The sequence below is a fragment of the Pimephales promelas genome, chromosome 2, assembly GCF_988280905.1.
Source record: "Pimephales promelas chromosome 2, fPimPro1.hap1.1, whole genome shotgun sequence".
Taxonomy (NCBI): Eukaryota; Metazoa; Chordata; class Actinopteri; order Cypriniformes; family Leuciscidae; genus Pimephales; species Pimephales promelas.
The window spans coordinates 15,803,277-15,826,730 of NC_142770.1; the positions used below are offsets into that span (position 1 = coordinate 15,803,277).

General features: G+C 39.5%; 3 protein-coding genes across 7 annotated transcripts; 1 reads left to right on the top strand and 2 right to left on the bottom strand.

Annotated features, from left to right (window-relative positions):
* Positions 1 to 13: 13 nt before the first annotated feature.
* On the top strand, positions 14 to 10,200 carry dzank1 (double zinc ribbon and ankyrin repeat domains 1). Of its 2 annotated transcripts, none has more exons than XM_039691318.2 (20): positions 14 to 122; positions 196 to 352; positions 1,550 to 1,661; positions 1,756 to 1,819; positions 2,144 to 2,241; positions 2,358 to 2,446; positions 3,920 to 4,037; positions 4,132 to 4,245; positions 4,323 to 4,415; positions 4,529 to 4,651; positions 4,798 to 4,953; positions 5,024 to 5,246; positions 5,333 to 5,436; positions 5,553 to 5,636; positions 5,729 to 5,819; positions 6,348 to 6,433; positions 6,528 to 6,611; positions 7,413 to 7,540; positions 7,618 to 7,692; positions 7,769 to 10,200. In XM_039691318.2, the coding sequence occupies exons 1-20, from the start codon at positions 14 to 16 to the stop codon at positions 7,938 to 7,940; spliced, it is 2,280 nt and encodes a 759-aa protein (XP_039547252.2). In that variant the 3' UTR covers positions 7,941 to 10,200. The 2 variants fall into 2 exon arrangements, with proteins under 2 accessions (XP_039547252.2, XP_039547253.2); XM_039691319.2 differs by having other exon boundaries at positions 2,144 to 2,235.
* Positions 2,142 to 15,968, bottom strand: kat14 (lysine acetyltransferase 14). Of its 4 annotated transcripts, none has more exons than XM_039691317.2 (11): positions 15,710 to 15,968; positions 15,413 to 15,534; positions 15,096 to 15,217; positions 14,819 to 15,000; positions 13,642 to 14,061; positions 11,881 to 12,461; positions 11,662 to 11,795; positions 10,111 to 10,286; positions 9,834 to 10,024; positions 9,442 to 9,654; positions 2,142 to 2,441 (listed from the first exon to the last, which is right to left on the bottom strand). In XM_039691317.2, the coding sequence occupies exons 1-10, from the start codon at positions 15,966 to 15,968 to the stop codon at positions 9,481 to 9,483; spliced, it is 2,361 nt and encodes a 786-aa protein (XP_039547251.2). In that variant the 3' UTR covers positions 2,142 to 2,441; positions 9,442 to 9,480. The 4 variants fall into 4 exon arrangements, with proteins under 4 accessions (XP_039547251.2, XP_088973052.1, XP_088973058.1 ...); XM_089116926.1 differs by lacking the exon at positions 2,142 to 2,441 and adding an exon at positions 3,106 to 5,149; XM_089116932.1 differs by lacking the exon at positions 2,142 to 2,441 and adding an exon at positions 6,306 to 7,687.
* A 1,446-nt stretch (positions 15,969 to 17,414) lies between these two features.
* On the bottom strand, positions 17,415 to 18,230 carry pet117 (PET117 cytochrome c oxidase chaperone). The gene is made up of 2 exons (XM_039694971.2): positions 18,021 to 18,230; positions 17,415 to 17,568 (listed from the first exon to the last, which is right to left on the bottom strand). The coding sequence occupies exons 1-2, from the start codon at positions 18,114 to 18,116 to the stop codon at positions 17,416 to 17,418; spliced, it is 249 nt and encodes an 82-aa protein (XP_039550905.1). The 5' UTR covers positions 18,117 to 18,230; the 3' UTR covers position 17,415.
* Positions 18,231 to 23,454: the final 5,224 nt, after the last annotated feature.

A 23,454-nucleotide genomic window follows, 5' to 3' on the forward strand; every position in this document is an offset into this window, starting at 1 on the left:
GAAGAGTGCAAACATGACAGCAGGTTCAGTGGCAGCACCTCAAATAATTCCCATTCGCATGCCACCTCCGGGTAAAGCCAAGCATGAGATTGACTCCTGCACTCCTGTAGAGATCAAATCAGGTGAGTCAGTGCGGTTTTAACGCACGCTTTTTGTTGCTCGGTATGTGATTGATATATGGCACATGTATCCCAGAATCCTCTGATGTGAGTGTGCTGCTGTACACATTGGATGGCAGTAAGCCCGAGGAGATGAAGAGACTGGGCTCTGGTGGCAACAGCACTATGAAGTTCACTGAACCTATTCGCTTACCTGTGGGGAAAGTGTCTGTGAGAGCCATGGCTGTCACCGCGTGGGTACATTTTATAGTGTGTTGTTGATAACGTTGCTGGGTGTTTCTTCAACTATGGGTACAATTATGTTCCAGGGCCAGGGGAAATTGTTTTTTATTAAAACTAAGATTTTTTTATACATTTTTTATATTCTGTGCATTAAGTTACATTAAAACGGTGCCTTGAATGTATTTATTTATATTTATTTATATTCCAAAACCCCATAGAGCCCCTAAGATGACATGGCTTTTAAAAAGATGATATGGGAGGAAAAATTTCAATGCGTTTTGGCATTCACTCACAAAACCTTTGCGCTCTCTCACTAAAGTATTGCGCCCCCCTGAGAAAATTTGCATTACCTCACAAAACGATTGTGTTATCTAGAGAAACTTTGCATCTGGAAAAGTGTTGCGTTCCCCTTGCAAACTTTGCATTAGGTTGCAAAAATATTTGAATTGTCTTTCAAAAGTGTTGCTTTTCCCCGACAAACTTTGCGTTCGCTCACAAAATATTAGAGTTCCCTTTCAAAAGTATCGCGTTCCTCTGACAAACTGCATTACCACACACAAATATTTCGTAAGCTTAACGAAACTTTGCGTCTAGAAAAGTATTGCGTTTCCCTGACAAACTTAGCATTCGCCTGCTAAATGTTTTTGTACCTCACAAAACTATTGCTTTATCTAGAGAAACTTTTCTTCTAGAAAATTATAGAAGTTCCCCTGGAAAACTTTGCGTTCTCTTGCAAAACGTTTGCGTTACCTCACAAAAGTATTGCATTCTCTAGCAAAAGTATTGTGTTTCCCTGACAAACTTAGTGTTTGATCCCAAATTTTGTTCTCTTTCAAAAGTGTTGTGTGTGTTCCCTTGCAAAACATTACCTCATAAAAGTATTGTTTTCTTTAAGAAACTTTGCATTCTCTAGCAAAATTATTGCTTTTCCGTGACAAACTTGGCATGTTACTTTAAGAACTATTCTATTCCAAAAATGTGTAAAATGTTGTTTTTGTGACTGTAATTTCCGTAAGCGAATGCTATTAAACACAATTTTAAAATGGGGTGGAAATAATGTGAAAAATTAAATAAAAACCACAGAATTCTCATTTGATACGTGAGAGAGTTTATTTTCTAAAAGCCAAAAATGCCCAGGTGGGGAAACACCCAGCAACAAATTTAACTTCAAATCGACCCAAATAAAGACCATTTGTAATGTAATGCAGCGATGGCCGACAGAGTGCTGTCGTCACCAAGGTTTTCATAGTGGATCCCGCTTCAGATGAGGATCATGGGGAGGACTCGATGAAGAATAGTGGACCAATCAATGGCAAGAATGTCAGTTTTAAACACATTATCGATTTTTTCCCCCCATAATAACATTGCATGTATTTAAGAGTATGTATTACAAACATTACTTTATGTTGAACAGGATTCATCAAAGAGTTTGAAGGGGAGCGAAAATGGAGCTGGCATTTCCTCTATTCAATTTTTAGGTAAACCTTTTGGTTTAAGTCAGTGTACATTTCTCACAAATTATTATGCATTATTTTTTTAAAAATGCTAATAATTTTTACTTCATTACGGTAATGAGAATAATATTATTCACATTTCAGTAGGCTATTTGGGCAAGGGAGTTTTAATGTGCCATGTCATACGTTGACATGAAAACAATGTAACAACGCAAAAAATATATATATATATATAGTTATTGAAAATATCAATTATTATTTAAAATAATTGTTATGAATCTCAAAATACATACTCAGTTACATGTCCTTTGACTTTCTTGTGCCTTTTTTTGCATTCTGTTATGTCAGATAGTGAATCTCGAAGAGCTCTGAAAGGTCCTCGATTCCTCTCACAGCGTCTCGGCCCCGGTTCATCTGCACGGCCGACAGATGAAAACCAAGTAAAGGTTTACAACATATGCAAAACACTCTCCAACAACCCTCAATATATTCAGTGTCATCTCAAGCAGGAAACTGAAACAGAACACTTCCTGTTTAACGTCAACATTCTCAATCCCACCAGAACCAGAGTACAGATGTTGTGGAAAGTCCCTTAAGAAGCTTGACAAGCACTCAGACATCACGGATTCAGAGAGAGACGGATTTCCTAAGGTGAGCGAGAGGGAGAGATGTTATTTTGAGAATGAAATTATTTAATAGATCATATATGTAACACCTATTGGCGCTTTTCCACTGCTGGTACGTCTCAGTACGGTTCGACTCGGCTCGACACGGCAAAGCTCGGTTCGCTTTAGCTCGGTTGCTTTTCCACTGCAGTTAGTACCGCGTTAGAGTGGGTGGGATATAGACTGTTCGATAACAGTGGTGGCTGTTACTGGCTATTTAAATCTAGCAGGTTTGGTTTCTCTTGTCGATGTCTTTTGGTTGCAAATACAATGACGCTGGTAGTGACGATTCTGTCTGACCAATAGGGTTGGGTATCGTTTGAATTTGAACGATCCTGATTCCGATTCCGATTCCTTGTTTCGATTCCGGTTCCTAACGATTCTCGATTCCGATTCTTTTAAGAGGCAGGGTCAAAAAAGTTTAGCTAACCTTGCTAACCAACGGTCTTTCTGAAGGACATAATCCTTTCTGAAGGAAATACTCCTTCTGTCACAAATACTCCTTTTGTCACAAATTTTGTATTTTGCCGAGATTTCGTTATTTTTTAGAAAAGTGAAGCCACACTTTGGACCGCCGACGTAAGCTACTCATGTTCGACTCGCGCGGTTATGCCAACACTTCCGGTAGACGCTTCTTCGTTGGTGTTGTTCAGCGGTTTCTTCTTCTGCTCGGCGGACTGTGAATATCGAAACTAGGAATCGAAATTTTAACTTTTGAACGATTCCGGGAAAAACGAAAAGTTAGTCCCGATTCCAATCGATACTCGATTCTCGATACCCAACCCTACTGACCAATCAGTGATCTGCAGTGTTTCACGTCACATTTTAGTACCAGTGCGGTACGCTTGGAACCTCAACAGACCAGGTACCATTTAAACCGAGCCGAAGTGAGCCGTACCGTACCATGCAGTGGAAAAGCGCCACAAGTGAGCCGTACCGAGCCGAGCCACACCGTACCATGCAGCGGAAAAGCGCCATATGTTTCTATTCGGACTGCTTCGAGCAGGATTTGAACCGGTGTTTCCGCCATGGGATGCAGGTCCACTAACAAGGACACTAAATTCTGCAGCCTCTATTGCACCTCTTGTGGCCAGGGGAGTGAGGTTAACTTAACACCCACAGCTCTTACTTGCTGGCCTCTGTTACAATCACCCCCTAAACCTCACTCCCATCCGGGTCACGGCACCAATAGATGCGTTTCCACTGCCGGGCCAGGGCCGAACCGTGCTAGTGCGTACCAGGGCCAGTCGCATTTCCACCGTCACTTCCGGGGCTTACTCGGGGTCAGGATTTCTGGCCCGTCGAATACCTTGGGCAAAAGTGGGCCAGCTCGGGCTAGAGGCGTGCTCATCTGAGCATTTGGGCAGAAGAAAGGGCACAACGTCAATGTGACACGTGTAAAGAAACGAGGACGTTCTAAAGTACATTGATGCTAAACTTGTGTAATATCTTTCTGAAGATGTCCAAAGTGCCTGAATCATCGCCCTTCAGACCCTTTTGCCCGATTCTGTCTGCACTGTGGATCACCAGTACCTCCAATACCTGGTCAAAGACTCCCCCCTACTGAAGGAGGACAGGTAATACATACTTTGTTACTACTCAATACCATGGCATTCAGATCATCAGTAATCATTTCCCAATCATATGAGTATTTGCTGTGCTTTATCACAGATGGGTCTGTGCGTGCACTGTAAAACCATGGTGCCTCTCAATACGGCCACATGTGTGGTGTGCGAGTCTCCATTGGCTCAACAACTGCAGCCGCAGGCTAGTCTGAGACTACAGGTAAATGTCTATCCGTAGAGGATCAATTAAATGGATTAATTAAACTAAATCAGAACATCGTATCACTATTATTCTAGGATAAGTTAATCTGTGGCTCGTGTGGGACAGGAAACCCCTCTCACATCACACATTGCGTCACTTGTGAATCCCAGCTGCTTCAGCAAACCACAGTAAGAGCCCCACCTTCCAGAAATCAGCATGAATCAGAAGTCTGCTGAATCATTGCTAGGATTGTTATAGGAGGACACTACAGTGGTTGTAATGGTGCTTTATCATTCCACAGCCCATTTTAAGTGGACAGAGAGCTGCACCTGTACCCAGTTCACAGGGCAAAATGGTCTCCTGCTCCAGGTGCAATAGAGTCAACCACTCGGATGCTCGATTCTGCGACTGGTGCGGTGCAAAGGTGACAAAACACTTTACATTTTGATTTCATGGGGACTTTAAAGGTTCTGTGACTTTTACCATTTAATCAAAATATCATTGTGTATATTTAACGAAGTTTGGTCTATATAAACAAAATGCTGTGTGGTTTTGTGTTGATACATGCAGCCGGGCCACAAAGCCAGCGCTGTGACGTGCTCTCAGTGTGGAGCTAGCAGCCACCCGTATGCTAATCACTGTGGTGCCTGTGGTGTCTTTCTGGACGGCCCACCCAGAACGCCCTCACAAGTAAACCAGGGACAGGACGCACAGGAAGCTGATCAGGTACAGCACACACACTGTTTGGGACTCACAGAGTGTTATACCATTCTCTCTCTCACTCTTGCTCATATAGCCCTCAGCCACCTGGGAGGCAGTTCCTGCGCCTGAATCTACAACCGTGCCTCCAGCTGCGGGTTTGCGCACGTGTGCAGATGCACAGACGCAGACAGTCGGTCTGTTTTTCCCATCCAGCACTGAGCTGAAAAAACAGAGACAACAGAGGGAGGCGGAGCTTAGCAGACAGGATCAGATGAGTGACAGGAAGCCCCTCCTCACTGCCATTAGTCCAGGCCGAGGTAGGCTACTTTACAGTACATTTTTTTTATAAACAAATGAATATGCATGACTTTTTGTATTTGCTTTTACTGTTTGTATTACTCAGGGTTCTGGAGGAAGCAGGTGGACCACATCTGTGCTCATCTGCGCAGCTACACACAGAATAATAATGAGTTCAGAGCTCTGATTGGAGAACCGCGGCTGGGCAGAGTAGGACCTCTAAAATTGACACATTTTACATGTATTTTTATTCCTAAAATGTATTTCTTTACTTGCACTAATGTTATTGTATATATGCATATCCTGAATATGTTTTTGCTCTCCAGGTGATCTCTGCTGTTATTCAGGAGGACAGCTATGAAGTCAGTTTGCACATCAATTTCATCTGTGCCTCACCGGAGGGATCTAGGGTAAGAAACACTTCTGAAAGCTTTTATATTGAGTCTGACGAGAGTATCTTGAGCATTGCATGTTTTTTAGTGCATGTTGCCTTTTTTTCCAGTCGTCTTCTGCAGGACAGCAGAGCCGATCTGTGGCATCAGAGAGTCTGAACCTCAGTGCTGTGACAGAAGGCAGGAATTCAGCCAGTTCGGGTAAAAAAAACCCCACATGATTGTTTTTCTGTTATGTTTCCGGTGACTTCTACTGCTGTTATACCGAACTAATGATATTTTCTATTGCCTACTAAGCCTCAAACAAATGTCATTACGAGACCTTTTACATGACACTCACATTTTCATGGTGAGGTCCCTTTGACTGGCCCTAATTATTAACTTAATCACGCAAGAGAAATATATATATATATATATATATATATATATATATTTAATTATTATTAAGTAATAAAATATTGGTCCTTGTAATATTTAATAGTACTTTAATATGTTTATTAAGCCATTTTCCCTGTGGGACAGTTGACTGACCCCTGTTACTTGAGAACTTAATTGTTTCCATTATTAATATTTTCAATTAGTAACGCCATCTTAATTATTAAAATAATAAATTTTTCATGTGCATTTGTTTCTCTTACTACTCTTTTTGATACATCTATTTATTATTTACTCATTAAAAGAAAATGATCAAAGTGACTATTTTTTTATGTGACTATGTTGTTTGTACAGAGAGTAACATTAATACAACAGGATTATCAGCCAAAAGAAAGAAGCAGAAAATGATCAGGACCCCAGACGCTACAGAAAAGCAGTCGGTCAGCATCACACACACACACACACACACACACACACAATAACACAATAACCCTTTTCATAAGACAAAGAATAGAATGTTAATCTCTTTCTCAGGAGTCTAAAGACAGTGTTCTCCTTAAGGAGGTGGGGCCTGAGGGGCGGGGCCGGATCTCAGTGGTGCAGCAGCTATTGGATGAGGTGAGGCTAAAGAAGCAATCACAGCACTCCAAACATCAGCAAAATTCATAGCTTGAAATTACTCAAAGGGTTAGTTTACCCAAAAATGTCAATTCTGTCAGTACGGTAATAACTCACCCTTGTGTTATTTCAACCCCATAAGACACTCAACTTGCCGAGCCAGAAAAGTTATTAAAGACATCGTTAAAATAGTCCCAGTGACTACAATGGCTCAATCTTAAAGAGCAACTAAACCCTAAACAACTTTTTTTAGTTAATGATCTGTAAGAATGGATCTTTATTAATACCAGTCATTGATTCGAGTAACTTTTTTGACATTTGTGTATAAAGTGTTTTATTTCAACAATTTATGATGTAAAAACGTCTTAGCGCTGCCCTCTTCAGGTTGAACGGTGGCTACTGCAGTTGAATTTTCCTATTGGATGTTAGCGGTTCTTCGTGACGTACGCACGTTTCAGCTCATCACGCTCTTGGTACGAGCTACGCCCTTGGCAGTATAAAAACCAGCTTGTTTCATCAAAACCACTGTAGCGAGTCAGGAGTTGGAATTGCGAGTACTGAAAACGATCAGGATAGAGTGTTTTAGCATCTATTTCGTCCCCTCTATCTCCGCTGGGGTCTTCTCTGTATAACTCATCTAGACAATTTCTAATAATTCTAAGAGGAAAAAAGTCAATAATTGCGAGTTATAAAAGTCAGTAATTACCTTTTTTTAATTCTGTGATTGAAACAAGCTTTCATAGGGTTAATTGCGCAGCTATATAAACATGCAAAAGGTGCGTTTTAAATGCGTCTCTGCAGGGTGCTGATCCAGCATGCGTGGGAAGTGAAGGGCGTCCTGCTCTGATTGCTGCAGTGCTAAACGGGCATCATGATGTCATTCCTGTGCTGGTGCAGAGAGAAGCTGACGTTAACCAAGCATCTGGACCGTGAGTTCGAAAACAAGCTTCAAGGTAATTTTGATATGTCCAGTAATAATCTGAGCTAAACTCTGTGTTGGTCGCAGGTTGAATAACACGGCCCTGCATGAGGCTGCAGCTCTGGGAAATGAAGGTCTGAAGAGCGTTGAGATACTCCTGGGGTGAGATTCACAAACACAAATGGTGTTAAAGTTACTAAGGCTTGATTTTAAAATAATATATCTCGGTCTTGTATAGGTGTAACGCAAGTGTCAGAAAGCAGAATGATCGGGGCCAGACGCCGTATGATATTGCCGTGGCCGCCGGAAGCAGTTCTGTGCTCTCTCTGATGGCCGCTCACATGGGACAAGGTCTGCTACAGCGCCACACCAAGGCCAGGAGCGTGTTTGGACTGGATACGTTCTCATGAGACAATCCACATCTCACTCAAACCAAATCTAATCAGCGCAATACTGTACTTGGGGAGTTGTTTAGGTCCTCCTGGATTTAAAATCTCCACCTTTTGTCCCTGCATTGACAGCTACTCAACTAGACTCGATTGTAAAATTATCCATATGAATTGACTGGTTTAGTCAAAATTTTCTGAGGAAACATCATCGCCTTGATTAACAAATTGAATTTAGGCTTTTAAAAAGATTAAAATTATGCTTTTATTCACATAATCAGTGAACATAAACAAAAGCTCAATCGAACCTGCTTAGCGCGCGAAAACAAACCTCTTTGGTTGGTCTAGCTCAAACGTGCTGCGCAACACGAGAATGAACCTCATTGGTTCTCGCATGCGTGCACTTCCGTTCACCACAGCTGATGTCTTTATGAATGTTTATGTGAATAAAAGCCTCGTTTAATTGTTCGTTATATAAAATGAGAAAATTCGCACTAAACCATACGATTCATTGTTTTACGATCGCTTTATGAATTTTTTCGAAGCGCCAAAGTATCAGTTGCGTAGCTGTCAATGGATGGATAGAAATCTATTAGATTTCATCAAAAAGATCTTCATTTGTTTTCTGAAAATGGAACGAAAGTCTTACAGGTTTGTAACATGAGGGTGAGTTATTAATGAAAGAATGAAAACATTTTGGTGAATCCAAAATTTGCGTAAACAACTTGAACGCATTGCATCTCGAAAGTATTGGATTTCGCCTGTGAACGCTCACAGAATAACGCTGAATTAAAATCTCTGAAATTGATTTAAATTAAACGTATAACTAGGGAGTTTCATTTCCTTTCCTTACCCGTTTAAGAAAATGCAGCATCTTGGTTTCATTGTGTGTATGCCATTCCGGTAATTACACACATTTATTTGTCTTGTCTGTTTTTTAAGTTTTTTTGAGACTGTACAGGTACTGATTCCCATTGTTTCCATTGATGAAGCAAGACGATAATTGTGCTCTGTTTAATTTTCGCTCTTTCCAAACTACACTGTGCCATTGGCGCATCTAAAGGCGGCACCCAATGAGCGTGAGGATTTTCTCCGACCATTTACTGTATAATTAAAACACTTACTGTATTAATAGAAAAAAAATCTATTATGAGTAGACTTCATCTCATGTGAGTGAAGACCATTCAGTTGACTCTTAATATTAGCACCAAACTACTGAATCCAGCTTTAACAAGAAAAATAAAAAAAAGACACAATATTGAATATTTCAATATTTAATTAACAGGTGGCATCATTTTTATAATTGTGTGTGCATTCAAAAACACCAATTTTTCAACTACAAAAAAGACGCATTAAAGGAATAAGAGACTTATCATCACGGTGTGTATTCAGAAACAAAATATCCTTCGCTTTGTTTTAAACATCGAACCACACAAAAAAAGAAATAGCATGTCAAACTAAGCCTCAAACGGGAAGTAACGCAACAAATATGACTGAAAACACCAACAAACACTCCCAGACTTACATTTCTGTTTCCGGTTTGTGTGTGCTTCATGTGATGTCCTCAGCGGCGCAACCGCAGGAAGAAAGCGTGTCTGCACTCTTTGCTGTCCACCGGGTAATATTTATCATAGAAGTCCAGGATGTACTCCTCTGTCTTGAAGCCGAACTTCTGGTAGAGCAGCATGGCAGGGTTGCTCGCCGATACGTGAAGGGTCACATCCTTTCCCATACATGTCTAGACGAGACAGGAAAGAGATCCCTGTATGAACTAGGGCTGCACAATTTGGGGGGAAAAATCTAAGTGCGATTTAAAATGTGCTAAAAAAAAATATATGAACTGTTCTGAAACAAGCAGCGCATTTAATTAATTAATTAAATGACACCCTAAACCATATCACGATTTCAGTTTCTCACCTGAATGAGATGGTAAATCATGAACGTGGCGATACCAGCTCGCCTCCATTCCGGATGCACCAGCAGGAAGGAGATGTAGGCCTCGTTGTACTTCACATCTGGCACCATGAAACCAAAACCGATCACGATTTTCTTGTAAAGCACCACTACGCTGAAGTCTGGGTACTGGAGGCACTCTGATAGGTCGATACCTGATGGGCAAAAGACCCCATTTTTATTCCTTCAGGAACTAGTTTTATCCAAAAATCTGTATTTGACGGGATGAAATGATGATTACCAGGCCAGAAGATTTCTTGGCACATGGAGTTGACAGAAGGGATGTGATTGGGCCGTACGTAGCAGTAGTCTATAGGTGCGTCAGGTTCAGCTTCCCAAGTCGGGTCCTTCTTGTGATGGTACGCTCGGATCTCTGAGAGTAAACGCATCTTCAGCGGCCGACTCTCGTAGTCTCTCCTACACATAAACACACACAAAGCTATTGAGCAGGATTCTGTAACATGGTTGAGTCATATGTTAATGTCCTCAAGGCTCATAACTGTGACTCAGGATTGAAGCTTAGTTTCCATAAATTATTTGGGTGGAATGAACATCAACTAGGGGTGCATTTGTAAAAAACATGGTCATTAGGAATATACAAAATTTTATTACCAGTCATAAGTTTGGGGTCAGTAAAAAAAAATTCAAAAGAAATTAATCCTTAAATGCATTAAATTGATCAAGTGACAGTAAAGACTAGAGCCAGACCGATATTATCGGACGATATTAGGCATTTTCGAAACTATCGTATCGTCAGTTATAATGGCCGATAAATGAATATTTCAAAAATAACATAAAAACAGACGAAACACGCTTGAACCATGTCATGAGTGTTGGAGTTGTATAGTTTGTCCACTCTACACCGTTCCTGTTGGCAACACTCGTTGAATTGTACACGATACACATACATTGCTTGAATAACAATTAAAAGATCATCCCTATCAGTTCTCTTAACTCAAATAAGCATGACAAAATTTGTGACTATCATGTCCGGTTGAAAAAAATAAATAAAAAAAATAAATAAAATATCGGCCGATATATCGGAATATCGGATTTTAAAACCCCAAAATATTTGTATCGGTATCGGCCTTCAAAATCCTTTATCGGTCGGGCTCTAGTAAAGACATTTATTATGTTGCGCTAATTTGCACTATATTAACTAAATGTGTTTCTTCTCTATTTATCAAAAATATGAATATGAAGCAGCACAACAACACTGATAATAACAAATAATAAATGTTTCTTGAGCAGCAAAGCAGCATATTAGAATAATGATGCTGCAAATTCAGATTTACATCATAAAAATAAATTGGATCTTAAATTTTAAAATAAAAAAAACAGTCCTTTTAAATTGTAGTAATATTTCACAAAATTACTGTTTCACTGTATTTTTGGTCACATAAATGCAGCCTTGGTGAAAAGGCTCATTTAAATAAATGTCTCACTGTGTATACTTATAAATGATAACTTTAAATATTAAAAACATCATCATATTAAAAAAAATGGTTATATCTCTAAAAAAAAACTTTGAAAATCTGTAATTGTCTATGTTGAAAGCCATTTCCAAAGTTTCGTTCCTGTACTAAAAACTAATAAAAATATGTAAAAAAAAAAAAAAAAAAAAAAAATTCCATGGGTCAACACGGACATGAATGCAATAGGAAAACAAAACAGAAAGAAATCCAAATAAAGGGTATAAAATATAAAATATTTTCTACATTTCAAAATGGACTTGCCACCTGTTTTTTTTTTGACATATTGAGTCAATGCTCCGATGTGTCCATGTGTGTACCTGATGTATGGCTTGAGCACTCTGGATGTGTAGGGACTCTTGATGGTCTGATCCATGCAGGCATCAGAACCCATTAGCCTGTGCCAGAAGGACACTGTCGGCTGATAGAACCCTTTCCTTATGGACACTGTTGACTGAAAAAACAAAACACAAGTCATCAAAACAAGCTTCTCAGTTGAAGTTAAATTACATAACCATACAGGTTTTCTTCTAGCTTACCTGAAAGCGATCGAGAATACGAAGGTCCTGGCTGGTGGTTCGGTATTTCTCCTCTCTGCTTGTCCTGTGGCTGGCCAAACCCCCATGTGCCCCGTACACGCCCCCCACCAGGCTGAGTGTAGCACTCACGGCCTGATCCACATCCAGCAGGGGAAGCCCTCGCTCTCTTTTCGCCTGCCGCACGAGTAGCTTGCGATGCAGCCTTTTGGCCTGTGGCGTGACGGCCAGCGCTTGCGGACAGGCCTCTAGCTTGTGGAGCAGCATGCGCTCCTCGTAAAGGCTGATGAACGTGTAACGAGGGGCGGGCAAAGACACGCAACCCTCACCCTTATCCTGGAGAACCTTCCTCCGCTCTATACCGCACCCCCGTCCCGTCGGCAACAAGGCTTCATCCTGGCCCTCGTCTTCCTCGCCATCTCTACCCCGCTCCTCGTCTTCACTCTCCAGTTCTTGTTTGATCAGCTCGGCCGGACGTAGCTTTTTCCTGACCATGATAGTGCCAGTGGCCAAAGGCATGCTGGGAGGGGGTATATACTCCATCCCGGGGTCGATAACACCCTCAGCATCCAATTCTTCATCGTCTGAAGGAAAGTCATACAGTGATTGGAGATGAAGTGAATGAATTTTAAAATATCAATATATCAGCTATAAAACAAGGAGTGGTTGGACATTTTTAGGGTGTTGAAAAGGTGCTCTGATTGGGCACTAGGGCGTTTCTATGGTTCTTCGAATGTTACTATGTGAGTGCTACCTGGTATCAAGATAAAGACCCCTCAAGGTAAGTCTATGCCATCTTTTCACCTATTTTAGCATCTATCAGGTGGAAACTGTAAGGCCCTGTGTCCACCAAACCGTATTTTTCCAATTGTTTTCAATGGGAGCGCCGCGTTCTTAAAACGGCAGGGGCGTAACTAGGCGCTGAGCGTCTTATTTCACACTGAAGCCCTGAGCGCTCTGTGTTTTTTACCAGTCGCCGAGAGTTGTGTTTAACTTTGGGTAAAACGCAACGCTCATCGCTGTTACTTTTTACCCAGCCGTCCAATCACAGTGGAGGAGGGGCGGGACAAATACCACACCGACCAAATGCCACATTCTGCTTATACAACGTCAACAGATGAAAACAACAGGCACAGTAGCTGAACAAAATCATTCAAAACAAGAGCCAGAGCAAATAGTTGACAATGTATCGAAATGAGATCATAGTAACACTTCCGCTCATATTCTTTATCAACTTAAAAAAAACGCTGCGCTGCCAAAACCCTCTCAAGCGCCCATCGCTAAGCGTTTTCAACTGTTGGACACACGGCCTCAGTTTGTTTAGAAAAGTAACTAAGGCCTTGTCCACACGAACTTGGGTATTTTTATAACCGTGACTTTTTTTACGCGGTTCGGCCGTTCGTCCACACGGAAACGCAGTATCAGGACACTGAAACTGAACATTTTAGAAAACCTTGTAAATTGAGGATTTTCAGAAATTCCAGTTAGTGTTGTCGTGTAGACAGTAAAACAAAGGTTTTTGCATTGCGACGTCAGATTGTGCGCCATTATCTGCCTAGCAGACAACTTTTTGTTAGGCTTCTGATTGGCCAACGTGGCTTTACGGTTAGGGTTCTATCGCCTGCTGGTGTGGCATGCTCTTGATAGCATGTTTTTTGCGTGTTGATGTGGACAGGATTGTATTTTTTAAATGCAGGAGGAAAACCCCGTGTCCGTGTGGAAAAGGCCTTAGTGTTTGTTCAGTAAGCTTGAGCATCATCTCACCGTGGAACAGAGCTTGAGGGGGCATGACATCCGGGATGAGATCGGCCTCTGACAGCAGACTGGGCGTAGCAGAGTGTGAGGCGGGCGTTCCAGGGGCGGAGAAGTCGGGCGAGGGGGAGGGGGAGGGAGAGGTGAGCGGGGTCCTGTCCGACGAGCTGAGAGAGGAAAAATCAATGACTTCGCCCTTCTCCAGATACGGATCCGAGCGGCGCCCACGGTTGCCCAGTTTTACAGGTGTGGACGAGGCACTGCGGTCAAGGAACCCGGCCGCCTCCTTCTGTGCACGACGGATCTCTTTGGCCTCCTGTGTTCGGGAACGCTTTTCTTTCAGTTGCATGGCGCTCTCCACCGGATTCCGACTTCCACGCTTCCTCAAACCCTCCACAGTGATTATGGGGTCGAGTGACGGCTTCGACACGGCTGGAATACCAACATGCAGACCCCAAAGTGTTAACATTTTCATTTAAAATGAAGGAAAATATACTGCATTACTAAAGTTGTCAAAAGTACCAACTTCGGTACAGAAATTTTAAAATGTGATGATACCAGCATTTCCCTCTAGTATTTTGACCACTGTTGAAGGGATTCTTAAACACCACTGTTTGACCATTGTGTTGACATGCTCAACATATATGTCTCTGATTGGCCATTGTGTTGACACACTCAACATATATGTCTCTGATTGGCCATTGTCTTGACACACTCAACATATTTGTCTCTGATTGGCCATTGTGTTGAAGTGCTCAACATATATGTCTCTGATTGGCCATTGTGTTGACATGCTCAACATATATGTCTCTGATTGGCCATTGTGTTGACATGCTCAACATATATGTCTCTGATTGGCCATTGTGTTGACATGCTCAACATATATGTGATTGGCTAAAATGATCAATGATCAAAAACATGTTGTCTTTGACGCTCTTCATTGGGCGCTTGAAAGCGGGCGTCTATCAGTGGATCTATTAGGGATCTGCTGATAGACGCCTGCTTTTAAACGCTCCCTTGTGTATCTATGCAAGCGCTCGTTGAAAAGCGTCAAAGGTGTCATTGTAGCCAATCACTATGCTAGAGGGAAATGCTTGGATTGGAAATGGATTGAAATGCTGTTTCAGGATCAAGAAAGATGCTGATCTTACCAAGACTTGGTAAAATCACGTTCACCAAACTACTATACCTTTGGCCTTTATTGAGGCCGCAGAGCTTTTCTCCCCCTCGGGCCTCAGAGTTGGTGGCCGGTTCTGGACTAGCTTCCACCAGCCGGGTTCTCCGAATTCCTGCGCACCGGAGCGGAAAAATGTTGGGCTGCCGACAGACAGACACCCTGCCACAGTGCTCCACCACGTGGACGTCTTCTTTCTGAGCATGTATAAATCATAAAATATAAACGTACTCACCTTTAAAAATCAGGTGATTTTAAAACTAAATACAACAGTTTTGATACTCAGTCTCACCTGGAACCAAGAAGGAACGTCCAGTGCCGACTAATAAATGCACAAATATCTTCCTTCCATCTGAAGTAACCTTGTCGTCCGGTGCCCTCTAAAGACAGGTTATACATGGCCAACATAACCACCTATAAGCATAAAAATAAAACAATTCAGAGACCTTTTTTAGTCTTTATTTGAAAATTTTCCATTTTTGTAATGCTATTTTAGGTTTATAAACACAGATTTCCATTCAGGAAAAATCCTTAAATGCGTTTTCAGATACTTTTGTCAAGCTAACTAAATAAGTTTTTTGTTTATTTCAATTGCTCCCGAATGCATACCTGCTGCCAGGTCAGCCTCATCCTCTCAAAACTCTCCTTCCCATCTTCCGCACAATCCGAGCAGATGAACTTGAAGAAGTTGTCTCCTTTCAGGTAGCTGGGCTGCTCTCCACGTAGCTGAGCTGAACCAAACAAGTGAACAAAATCAAGGAGAAGACAGCTGAGACCAAGCACACTTTTTTCAGATCAGTCTTTATTGAGTGAACAAAGGCAGCCCAAGTTGAACATCAAAACATCATAAAACTGGTCACATATGGGTGCATCAGACATGTCGTCCCTTGTTAATGGTCTTCTCACCGGCCGGGATCCATTTGTGGCACTTGTCGCAGTAGAACGACATGTCCTCGTTCCAGCTCCCCTCTCCGTCCTCACCGACGTCACTGTTCAGAGAGTCTCCGCTCTGGTCATGAGACAGATCCACAGATGCCTGGTCCTCCGATTCCACAATGAGGAGAGTTTCTCCCTCCACCTCGCCTTCCTCCAGACCCTCAGAGGCTGACGTGCACATGGTCTCCTCGTCCTGTGCCGTGAGACCCCTCTGGTCCCCACTGTCCATTTTTCCACCTAACAGATGAGACGAAGCGATTAGATACAGGGCTCGACAATAAGGGCTGCCCGATGGACCGGGACCAGCATGAAAGACGCTCAGGACAGTTGTAAGGCATTGTTTCGAATTTCCACTTAATTAAGTCTTGCCAATTTAAACATTCAAGACACAAAAGAGAACTCAATTCTAGAGCCAGACCGATATATCGGCAGGCCGATATTATCGGCCGATATTAGGCATTTTCTAAAATATTGGTATTGGCAGTTATAATGGCTGATAAATGAATATTTCAAAAATAAAATAAAAATGGACGAATCACGCCTCAACCATGTCATGAGTGTTGGAGTTGTATAGTTTATCCACCACAGGGCACTCTACACCGTCCCTGTTGGCAACACTCGTTAATAACAATAATAACGTCGGCCGATATATCGGAATATCGGATTTTAAAACCAACAAATATTTGTATCGTATCGGCCTCGGCCTTCAAAATCCTTTATCGGTCGGGCTCTACTCAATTCAGTACTCGTGCACTGACGGTTTTCTCAGTGCAAACACCAGAAGAAAGAAGCTAAGAACTGAACTGCATTCTCTTTTGCCGCACATGCTTGAATGGATACACACAAATTTTGTTAAAATGTACGTCTTGGTGAGTATCCTCGCAGTCGGTTATGGCTTAAGTGAATGTAAACACTTAATTTATATGCTACTGTTTCTGTTGTTAATTTTAAGCAAAGAAAATATGCTCTTGACTGAATAACTTCTGCAGCTTTAATGTATACACTGAAGACTATGCGTTGTTATTTCGCAATTGATTATTTTTCATATTCTGTAGCATTTTCTTACCTGAATACACCTTTGTTAAACCTAAGCATTTATTTCTTGCTTGTTTCATTTGTATATTTTTTGCATTATTTTGTTCATTGGACTGTTTATTTGTCTTTAATAATGTTTGAACATCTTATTAGCTATGCAAGTAACCTAACGGTAGTTTTCACTGTGGTATAGAAATTGCCTGATCTAAAATGTTGGTGTCATTAGTATTACAACCTTATTTAATAGAAGTGTACAATGGATCATATACAACGAAAACAATAACAGTTATTATTACGGTTACACTTCATTTTAAGGTGACGTAGTTACAGTGTACTTATTCAAAAAAGTACTGAGTAATATGAATTAACAACATACTACTTACTATATAGTTACAGTTAGGGTTATTTGTAATTATGCATATTACTATACACGTATTAGCGTGTGACTATGCCTTAAAACAAAGTGCTACCATTATTATTTATCAAAATAATGTTTTAACTTTGTGTGTGTGTGTGTGTGACAATCATGGACTGTAAAATGTAGACACTATTAGAAACCGAGGTATTTCGTCAGAGAAACACGAGTAATAGTTATACAACTGTAAATTCATTATTAATAATAGTATGTTGTACCAGTCGGTTTATGAGCTGTGTGTCCCCGGCGTGTCAGCCTCTTGTCGGTCTCGCGCGGCCACGAGCTCTCTTGTCAGTAGTATCTGTTCCTCGAGCACGCGCAGGTTCTCGCGCTTCCGCTCCACGCGCTCCAGGTCGCGCAGCACTCCGTCGTGCAGCCTCTGCGAACAAACACATCATCATCTTACATATGAACACTGCATGTTTTATACTAAGATGCGACATTTGAAGTAACGTTAACCCCCTGATAATAATCTCACAGGTAAAACTACAGATATGCCCTTATTACAATGATAAAATACTATATAAATGTATTTGAAATTAAGCAGTAGCTTAAACAGTAACACACGTAAACTGAAACAACTGCCTGAGAATAAAACGATTCCCTCTGAACAGAACATGTCACTCAGCCAAGAGATACCCGAGTAGTTACCGTAAAATTGTGTGTTTTGCATAAGACAAAACATAAAAAAACACTCTATTTGCACATCTGTACTTGTTTTGTTTGCACACATACTGCACACTAAAGGTTAAACAGAATGGACACTTCAATAACAGAGGCTCATAAAGTCATGGTGCTCATTTGGCTAGTAGGACAAGAGTGTTTTTTTACCTGTCTGTCCCAGTTCTGCTTGAGATGAACGCCTGCAACGGTGCCGATAGTGAGCACTATCGATAATCCCAAGACAAGCTTAGAGACCGTAGACATAGTTATGAAGCATTACTTTGAATACAGTTACAGTAGGATCATAGATGGCTAGAGCACTTTGATAACAGAATGGAGCTGAATCCTTTGTGGTGGTTTGGTTTCAATAGGACAGCACGCTCTTTACTGCCGCCTGCCGACCAGGAGCGGAAATATGCCCAGTGCGCATGCGCAATTTAACATAATCTCGTGTTATTCATAGACTGTAAAAAGGTTTAATTATTTGATCGGACTGACTAAATTGTTAGGATATTTTGCACAGAGTATTGAATTAAAAAATATTTTTGATTTCCAGTGTATACCAAAATAGCCAAATATTTTATGTGATTATTTTATCAAATAATGATTGCTGTCATAATTAGTCACAAAGGAAATTGAAAACCAAGTATTCGTCAAGTTTGTGAAATATCCCACATATTAAGTCTGTTGTGTACTGCACATTTTTGGAAAATGTATATATTGCATAATATGTACATGCTGCATGTATAATATGCAGAAATAAGCTATTCAAGCAAAACTGTTTAGCCCTAATCCATTTAAAAGTTTATCTTTACTACTTGCAATCTATCCAACATGTTTTTTTTTAATCAAAAGTCCCATGTCTGGAGCAAACTAAGACAGATTAGGCTATATATTGATCTGTCACCAAAAAATCAATAAAAGGGCAGCGGGTTACACAAAGGTCTTCACTAATGTAGAAATGCAAGAGAGTTGTTTTGAGAAATTACATCTTTGGTTCCTCCCCTCATTCGTCACTTCCTCTCGTCCAAAGTCTGAATCCACATGTGGAGAGTCATAGTGTATTCTGCACACCATCCCGGGATTTTGTCCGACCATTCCGAACACTTTTCCCCTTTGAAATGTGAGAGAAAACAGAGAATGCAGATTTGTAATTCAAATGTGAACTCAAGGAAGTATAAATAAAACAAAAAAACACTCTACTACATATTCCCTAAATTAAAGTGTATTTTTCTTTGTTTTGTTTTTATATCACCCATGAACATTTTACACTCTTTACATCTACAATGAAGAACCTTCAACATCCATGAAACCGTTTCAATTGAAACCTTTTGTGCATTTGAAACGCTTCATGGATGCCAAAGGTTCTTCGTGGAACCACGGATGGTAATAAAGAATCTTTATTTTTAAGAGTGTAATTGTTTTACTGCATGTGGAAAATATGTATGCGTCTATGCGAGTCAAAGCCTGAGTCAGGAGGAGGAACATGCACATCTGGTGCTCAGAGTTCCTCAGCTGTGGGGCTGCCATAAAGGTTTGTTTGATGGGACACCCCTAGTCAGTGACAGCTAAAGCAAACATCCAGCTTTCCCAAACACCACCCCACCCCCCTCACCTCCACGGCTCTGTAATTGTGAGCTTTGGTTGTTCCCAGAAACAGCTTGGGCTCAAACAGAGATTTTGGAAATAGGGAAACATAAAGGAGTAGTTCACTTTTAAAAAAACTTTTGCTGATAATTTACTCACCCCCATGTCATCCAAGATATTCATGTCATTCTTTCTTCAGTCGAAAAGAAATTAAGGTTTTTGATGAAAACATTCCAGGATTTTTCTCCGTATAATGGACTTCATTGGGAACCAAACGGTTCAAGGTCCAAATGAGAGTTTCAGTGCAAACTGCAAACTGTTCAAATGGCTTTAAACGATTCTAGACGATGAATAAGGGTCTTATCAAGCGAAACCATCGCTCATTTAAAAAAAAAAAAGTTTATGTTTTATAAGCTCAAATGGTCGCCTTTCGGTGTTCTATGTGACTCTGTTTGAACTCGTTCATCAAAATGAACGAATCTTTTTCCAAGTCAATTTGTTCGTTGAATGAACCAGATGGCACGAAAAAAGATTCGTTCATTTTGATAAACCAGTTCGAACAGGAGAGTCACGAACGCGCATCACAGAACAGAGCAAGGCGACCATTTGAGCTTACAAAACGTAAACTTTGTTATTTATTTATTAAATGAGCGATCGTTTCACTTGATAAGAACCTTATTCATTGTCTGGAATCGTTTAAAGCCCTTTGAACAGTTTGTAGTTTGCACTGAAACTGTCATTTGGACCTTGAACCGTTTGGTTCCCATTGAAGTCCATTATATGGAGAAAAATCCTGGAATGTTTTCATCAAAAACCTTAATTTCTTTTCAACTGAAGAAAGAAAGACATGGATATCTTGGATGACATGGGGGTGAGTAAATTATCAGCAAAAGTTTTTTTGAAAGTGAAATACTCCTTTAACCAAATATGTTGCCTTAACACTTTCAATTTTTAGATTTGTAGGTCATGAACATTGGGAATTGTATCTCGGAAATGATGCTGTTGTGTGTGTTGGCACACATAAACATGATTACATCTCCTCTCTCCTTCATCATTTTTTTTGGTCCGTCTCATACCGTTTTGACGTGCTGCCAACAACAACACCTTTAAAGTGAAGCAGACTTGTCAGCAGGGTGCTACTCAGCATGGGAATGGACGTCTTGGAACTAAATAAGCAGATTTCCTGGCTGTTTGTTGATCTGTCCCATCCTTTTCTTTATCAGGTCTGGAAATGATGTGTGAACCGCCTTCCTCCAGATGATACAATGTTTTACCTTGCCTCACTTTAACCTGTTTCTGAGAAAAGGAAACATTCTGTGTTAGTGCGAGTGGGTGGATGTGTTAAGTGTTTTAGATGTATCTTCAAACATTCAATGAACTTTGGAGCAATGCTTTGTGAACACTATATTAGTAAAATAGAAGCCAGTTTCCACCTACGGTCATTGCACGTTTTTTTTGTTCTGTTTTTTGTCTCTCAATGTGACTTTATATCTCTCTGAATTTATATTTTGAAATTTGACTGTTTCTCAGTTGCGACTTTATATCTCACAATGAGATTACAATTTCTTGTAATTGTGACAATACGTTCACTGTAAAAAGTGTTCAGTTGACTTAGCTTAATAATTTTAACACAACAGGTTTCCTCACTTTTTTAAGTAAATAAACTATGTATTGAAAAAAACAAGTTATGTGAACTTATTTTTTTCAATTACGCATTGTTTTCTTATTTAATAATTAAGGCCACGGGTTTCCTCACTTTTTAAAAAAAAAAAAGTTCACTTTTTACAATGAATGTGACTTTATATCTTGCAAATATGACTTTATTTATCACAGTGTGACTATTATGATGACACATTTATTTCAAACAATTGTGCCTTTTATTTCTCATAATTGCAACTTTATTTCTTTCAATGAGAATTTATACACTGTAAAAATGTATACGCTTTATCTAATCAATATAATTGTGGCAACAGATTACAAGCAATTCATTAAATGTATCAAATTAGAATTGAGTAATAATTAATCAAATTATTCCTTAAAAGTTAACCATTTAAAATGAGTAAAGTTTACACCAAAAAAAAAAAAATAACAAAAATATCTGAATAACAGACAGATGTCAAAGATTAATTAAGAACTATTTATGTTATATTGCCAACATTGAAGACACCCAATATTAACAAGCAGAATCACTGAAGGAGAAAACTGTAATTTTAAAACAAACACCGATCACCATAATGGTGACTTAAATTTATGTTTTTTTTTTTTTTTTTTTTTGGTTGTTGTAATTTTTACTCATTTTTAATGGCTAACTTTTAAGGAATTAATTTGATTAATTATTACTCAATTCTAATTTGTTAAATTGAATTGGGCTAATAATATTGTAATCTTGTAATCTATAGCCACAATTTTTTGATTAGATAAAGCATATTCATTTTTACAGTCTATCTAATAATTGCTGTTTTTCTCATTATGTGGCTTTATATCTTGCAATTAAATATATCTCAAACAATTGCGTTTTTACTTCCCATAATTGTGACTTTATTTTGCATAATTTCAATGTTGTTTACCAAAAGTGCAACTAGGCTGTAAAAAATGAATATGCTTTGTATAATCAATAAAATTGTGGCAACAGATTACAAGCAATATTATTAATTAAATTGAACACATTATAATTGAGTAATAATTTATCAAATTATTCCTTAAAAGTTAACTATTTAAAATGAGTAAAGTTTACACCAAAAAAAATATATATATCTGAATAACAGACAGATGTCAAAGATTAATTATTTTATATTATCTTTAATTTATATTGGCAACATTGAAGACATCTGATGTTAACCATAAAGAAAATCGTAATTTTAAAACAAACCTAAAACAAACACTGATCACCATAATGGTGACTTAAAGTACATTTTTGGGTAACTCATTTTAAATGGTTAAGTTTTAAGGAATAATTTTAATTTTTTATTAAGCAATAATTTGATTAATTGTTACTCAATCTTGAATTTAATTAATAATATTGCTTGTAATCTGTTGCCACATTTTTTTTTGATTAGATAAAGTGCATTCATTTTTACAGTATCGTAAATTTCACATTTGCATTTATATCTCACATCATTTTAAGTCTCTAAGGTGAAAATGAGCTTCCGCAAACTAAAAATGCGCAAGTAGATTTTCACATTTCTTGAAGCAACATTGTCTTTCTTTATACCCACTTAAAAGTAATTGCACATCTCATCAGCAAGCTGTGTCATTTACACTAGCACAAACAGAGCTGCGCACTGAAGTTTAAACCTCAATCTGGAATTTTCAGATCTTTAACCTTAAATCTGCGGAATACTTGTATCTAAATTAGAAAGCACCATTTATAATGATCATACAAACATACAACTACAGTAGAAGTTTGTTAGCAAAGACTTCAATCCTTAGCGAACAGACGGCAATGGCCCTGTGCTTGTTTGTTTAATGAATGACTGATGTTAAACACACTTTTTGGGAAGAGTTTCAGTCAATTATTTCTCATCTTAATATCAAGGCCTTTCAGCACATCCTACATCTCAACAAACAGTACAACACCTTAAGACTTAAGTATAATAGTAAACTAGCCTATTGATTTTCAGTTACCCTGTGACATTTATTTGCACTCAGTGTAATAGTTAGGACTATCTCAGATTACTGGAAGTCGTTCCAGAGCTAATAATTACATCACCTACACATGTTTGAGGGGAACATTTGTCATTTAAGCTTTATTCAAGCTGATAGGAAAATATAATGGGTTTTGCAATTGCTTTACAGCATTGTACACTTTTCTCCGCTTCTTGTTCAGTCAGAACTACTTCAAGTTTTTTGTGTGTGTTTTTTTCCCACCCTAACTCTAAATTAGTTTTACTTTTTTAAGACAAGCATTTAACAGGGGTTAGTGTGACATTTAACCGTGGTCTTCCTGACATATCAAACTAACAGAGCAGTAACTGTACTATGATAGCGACCACTGAAGTACTTTTGTAAGGGTGGT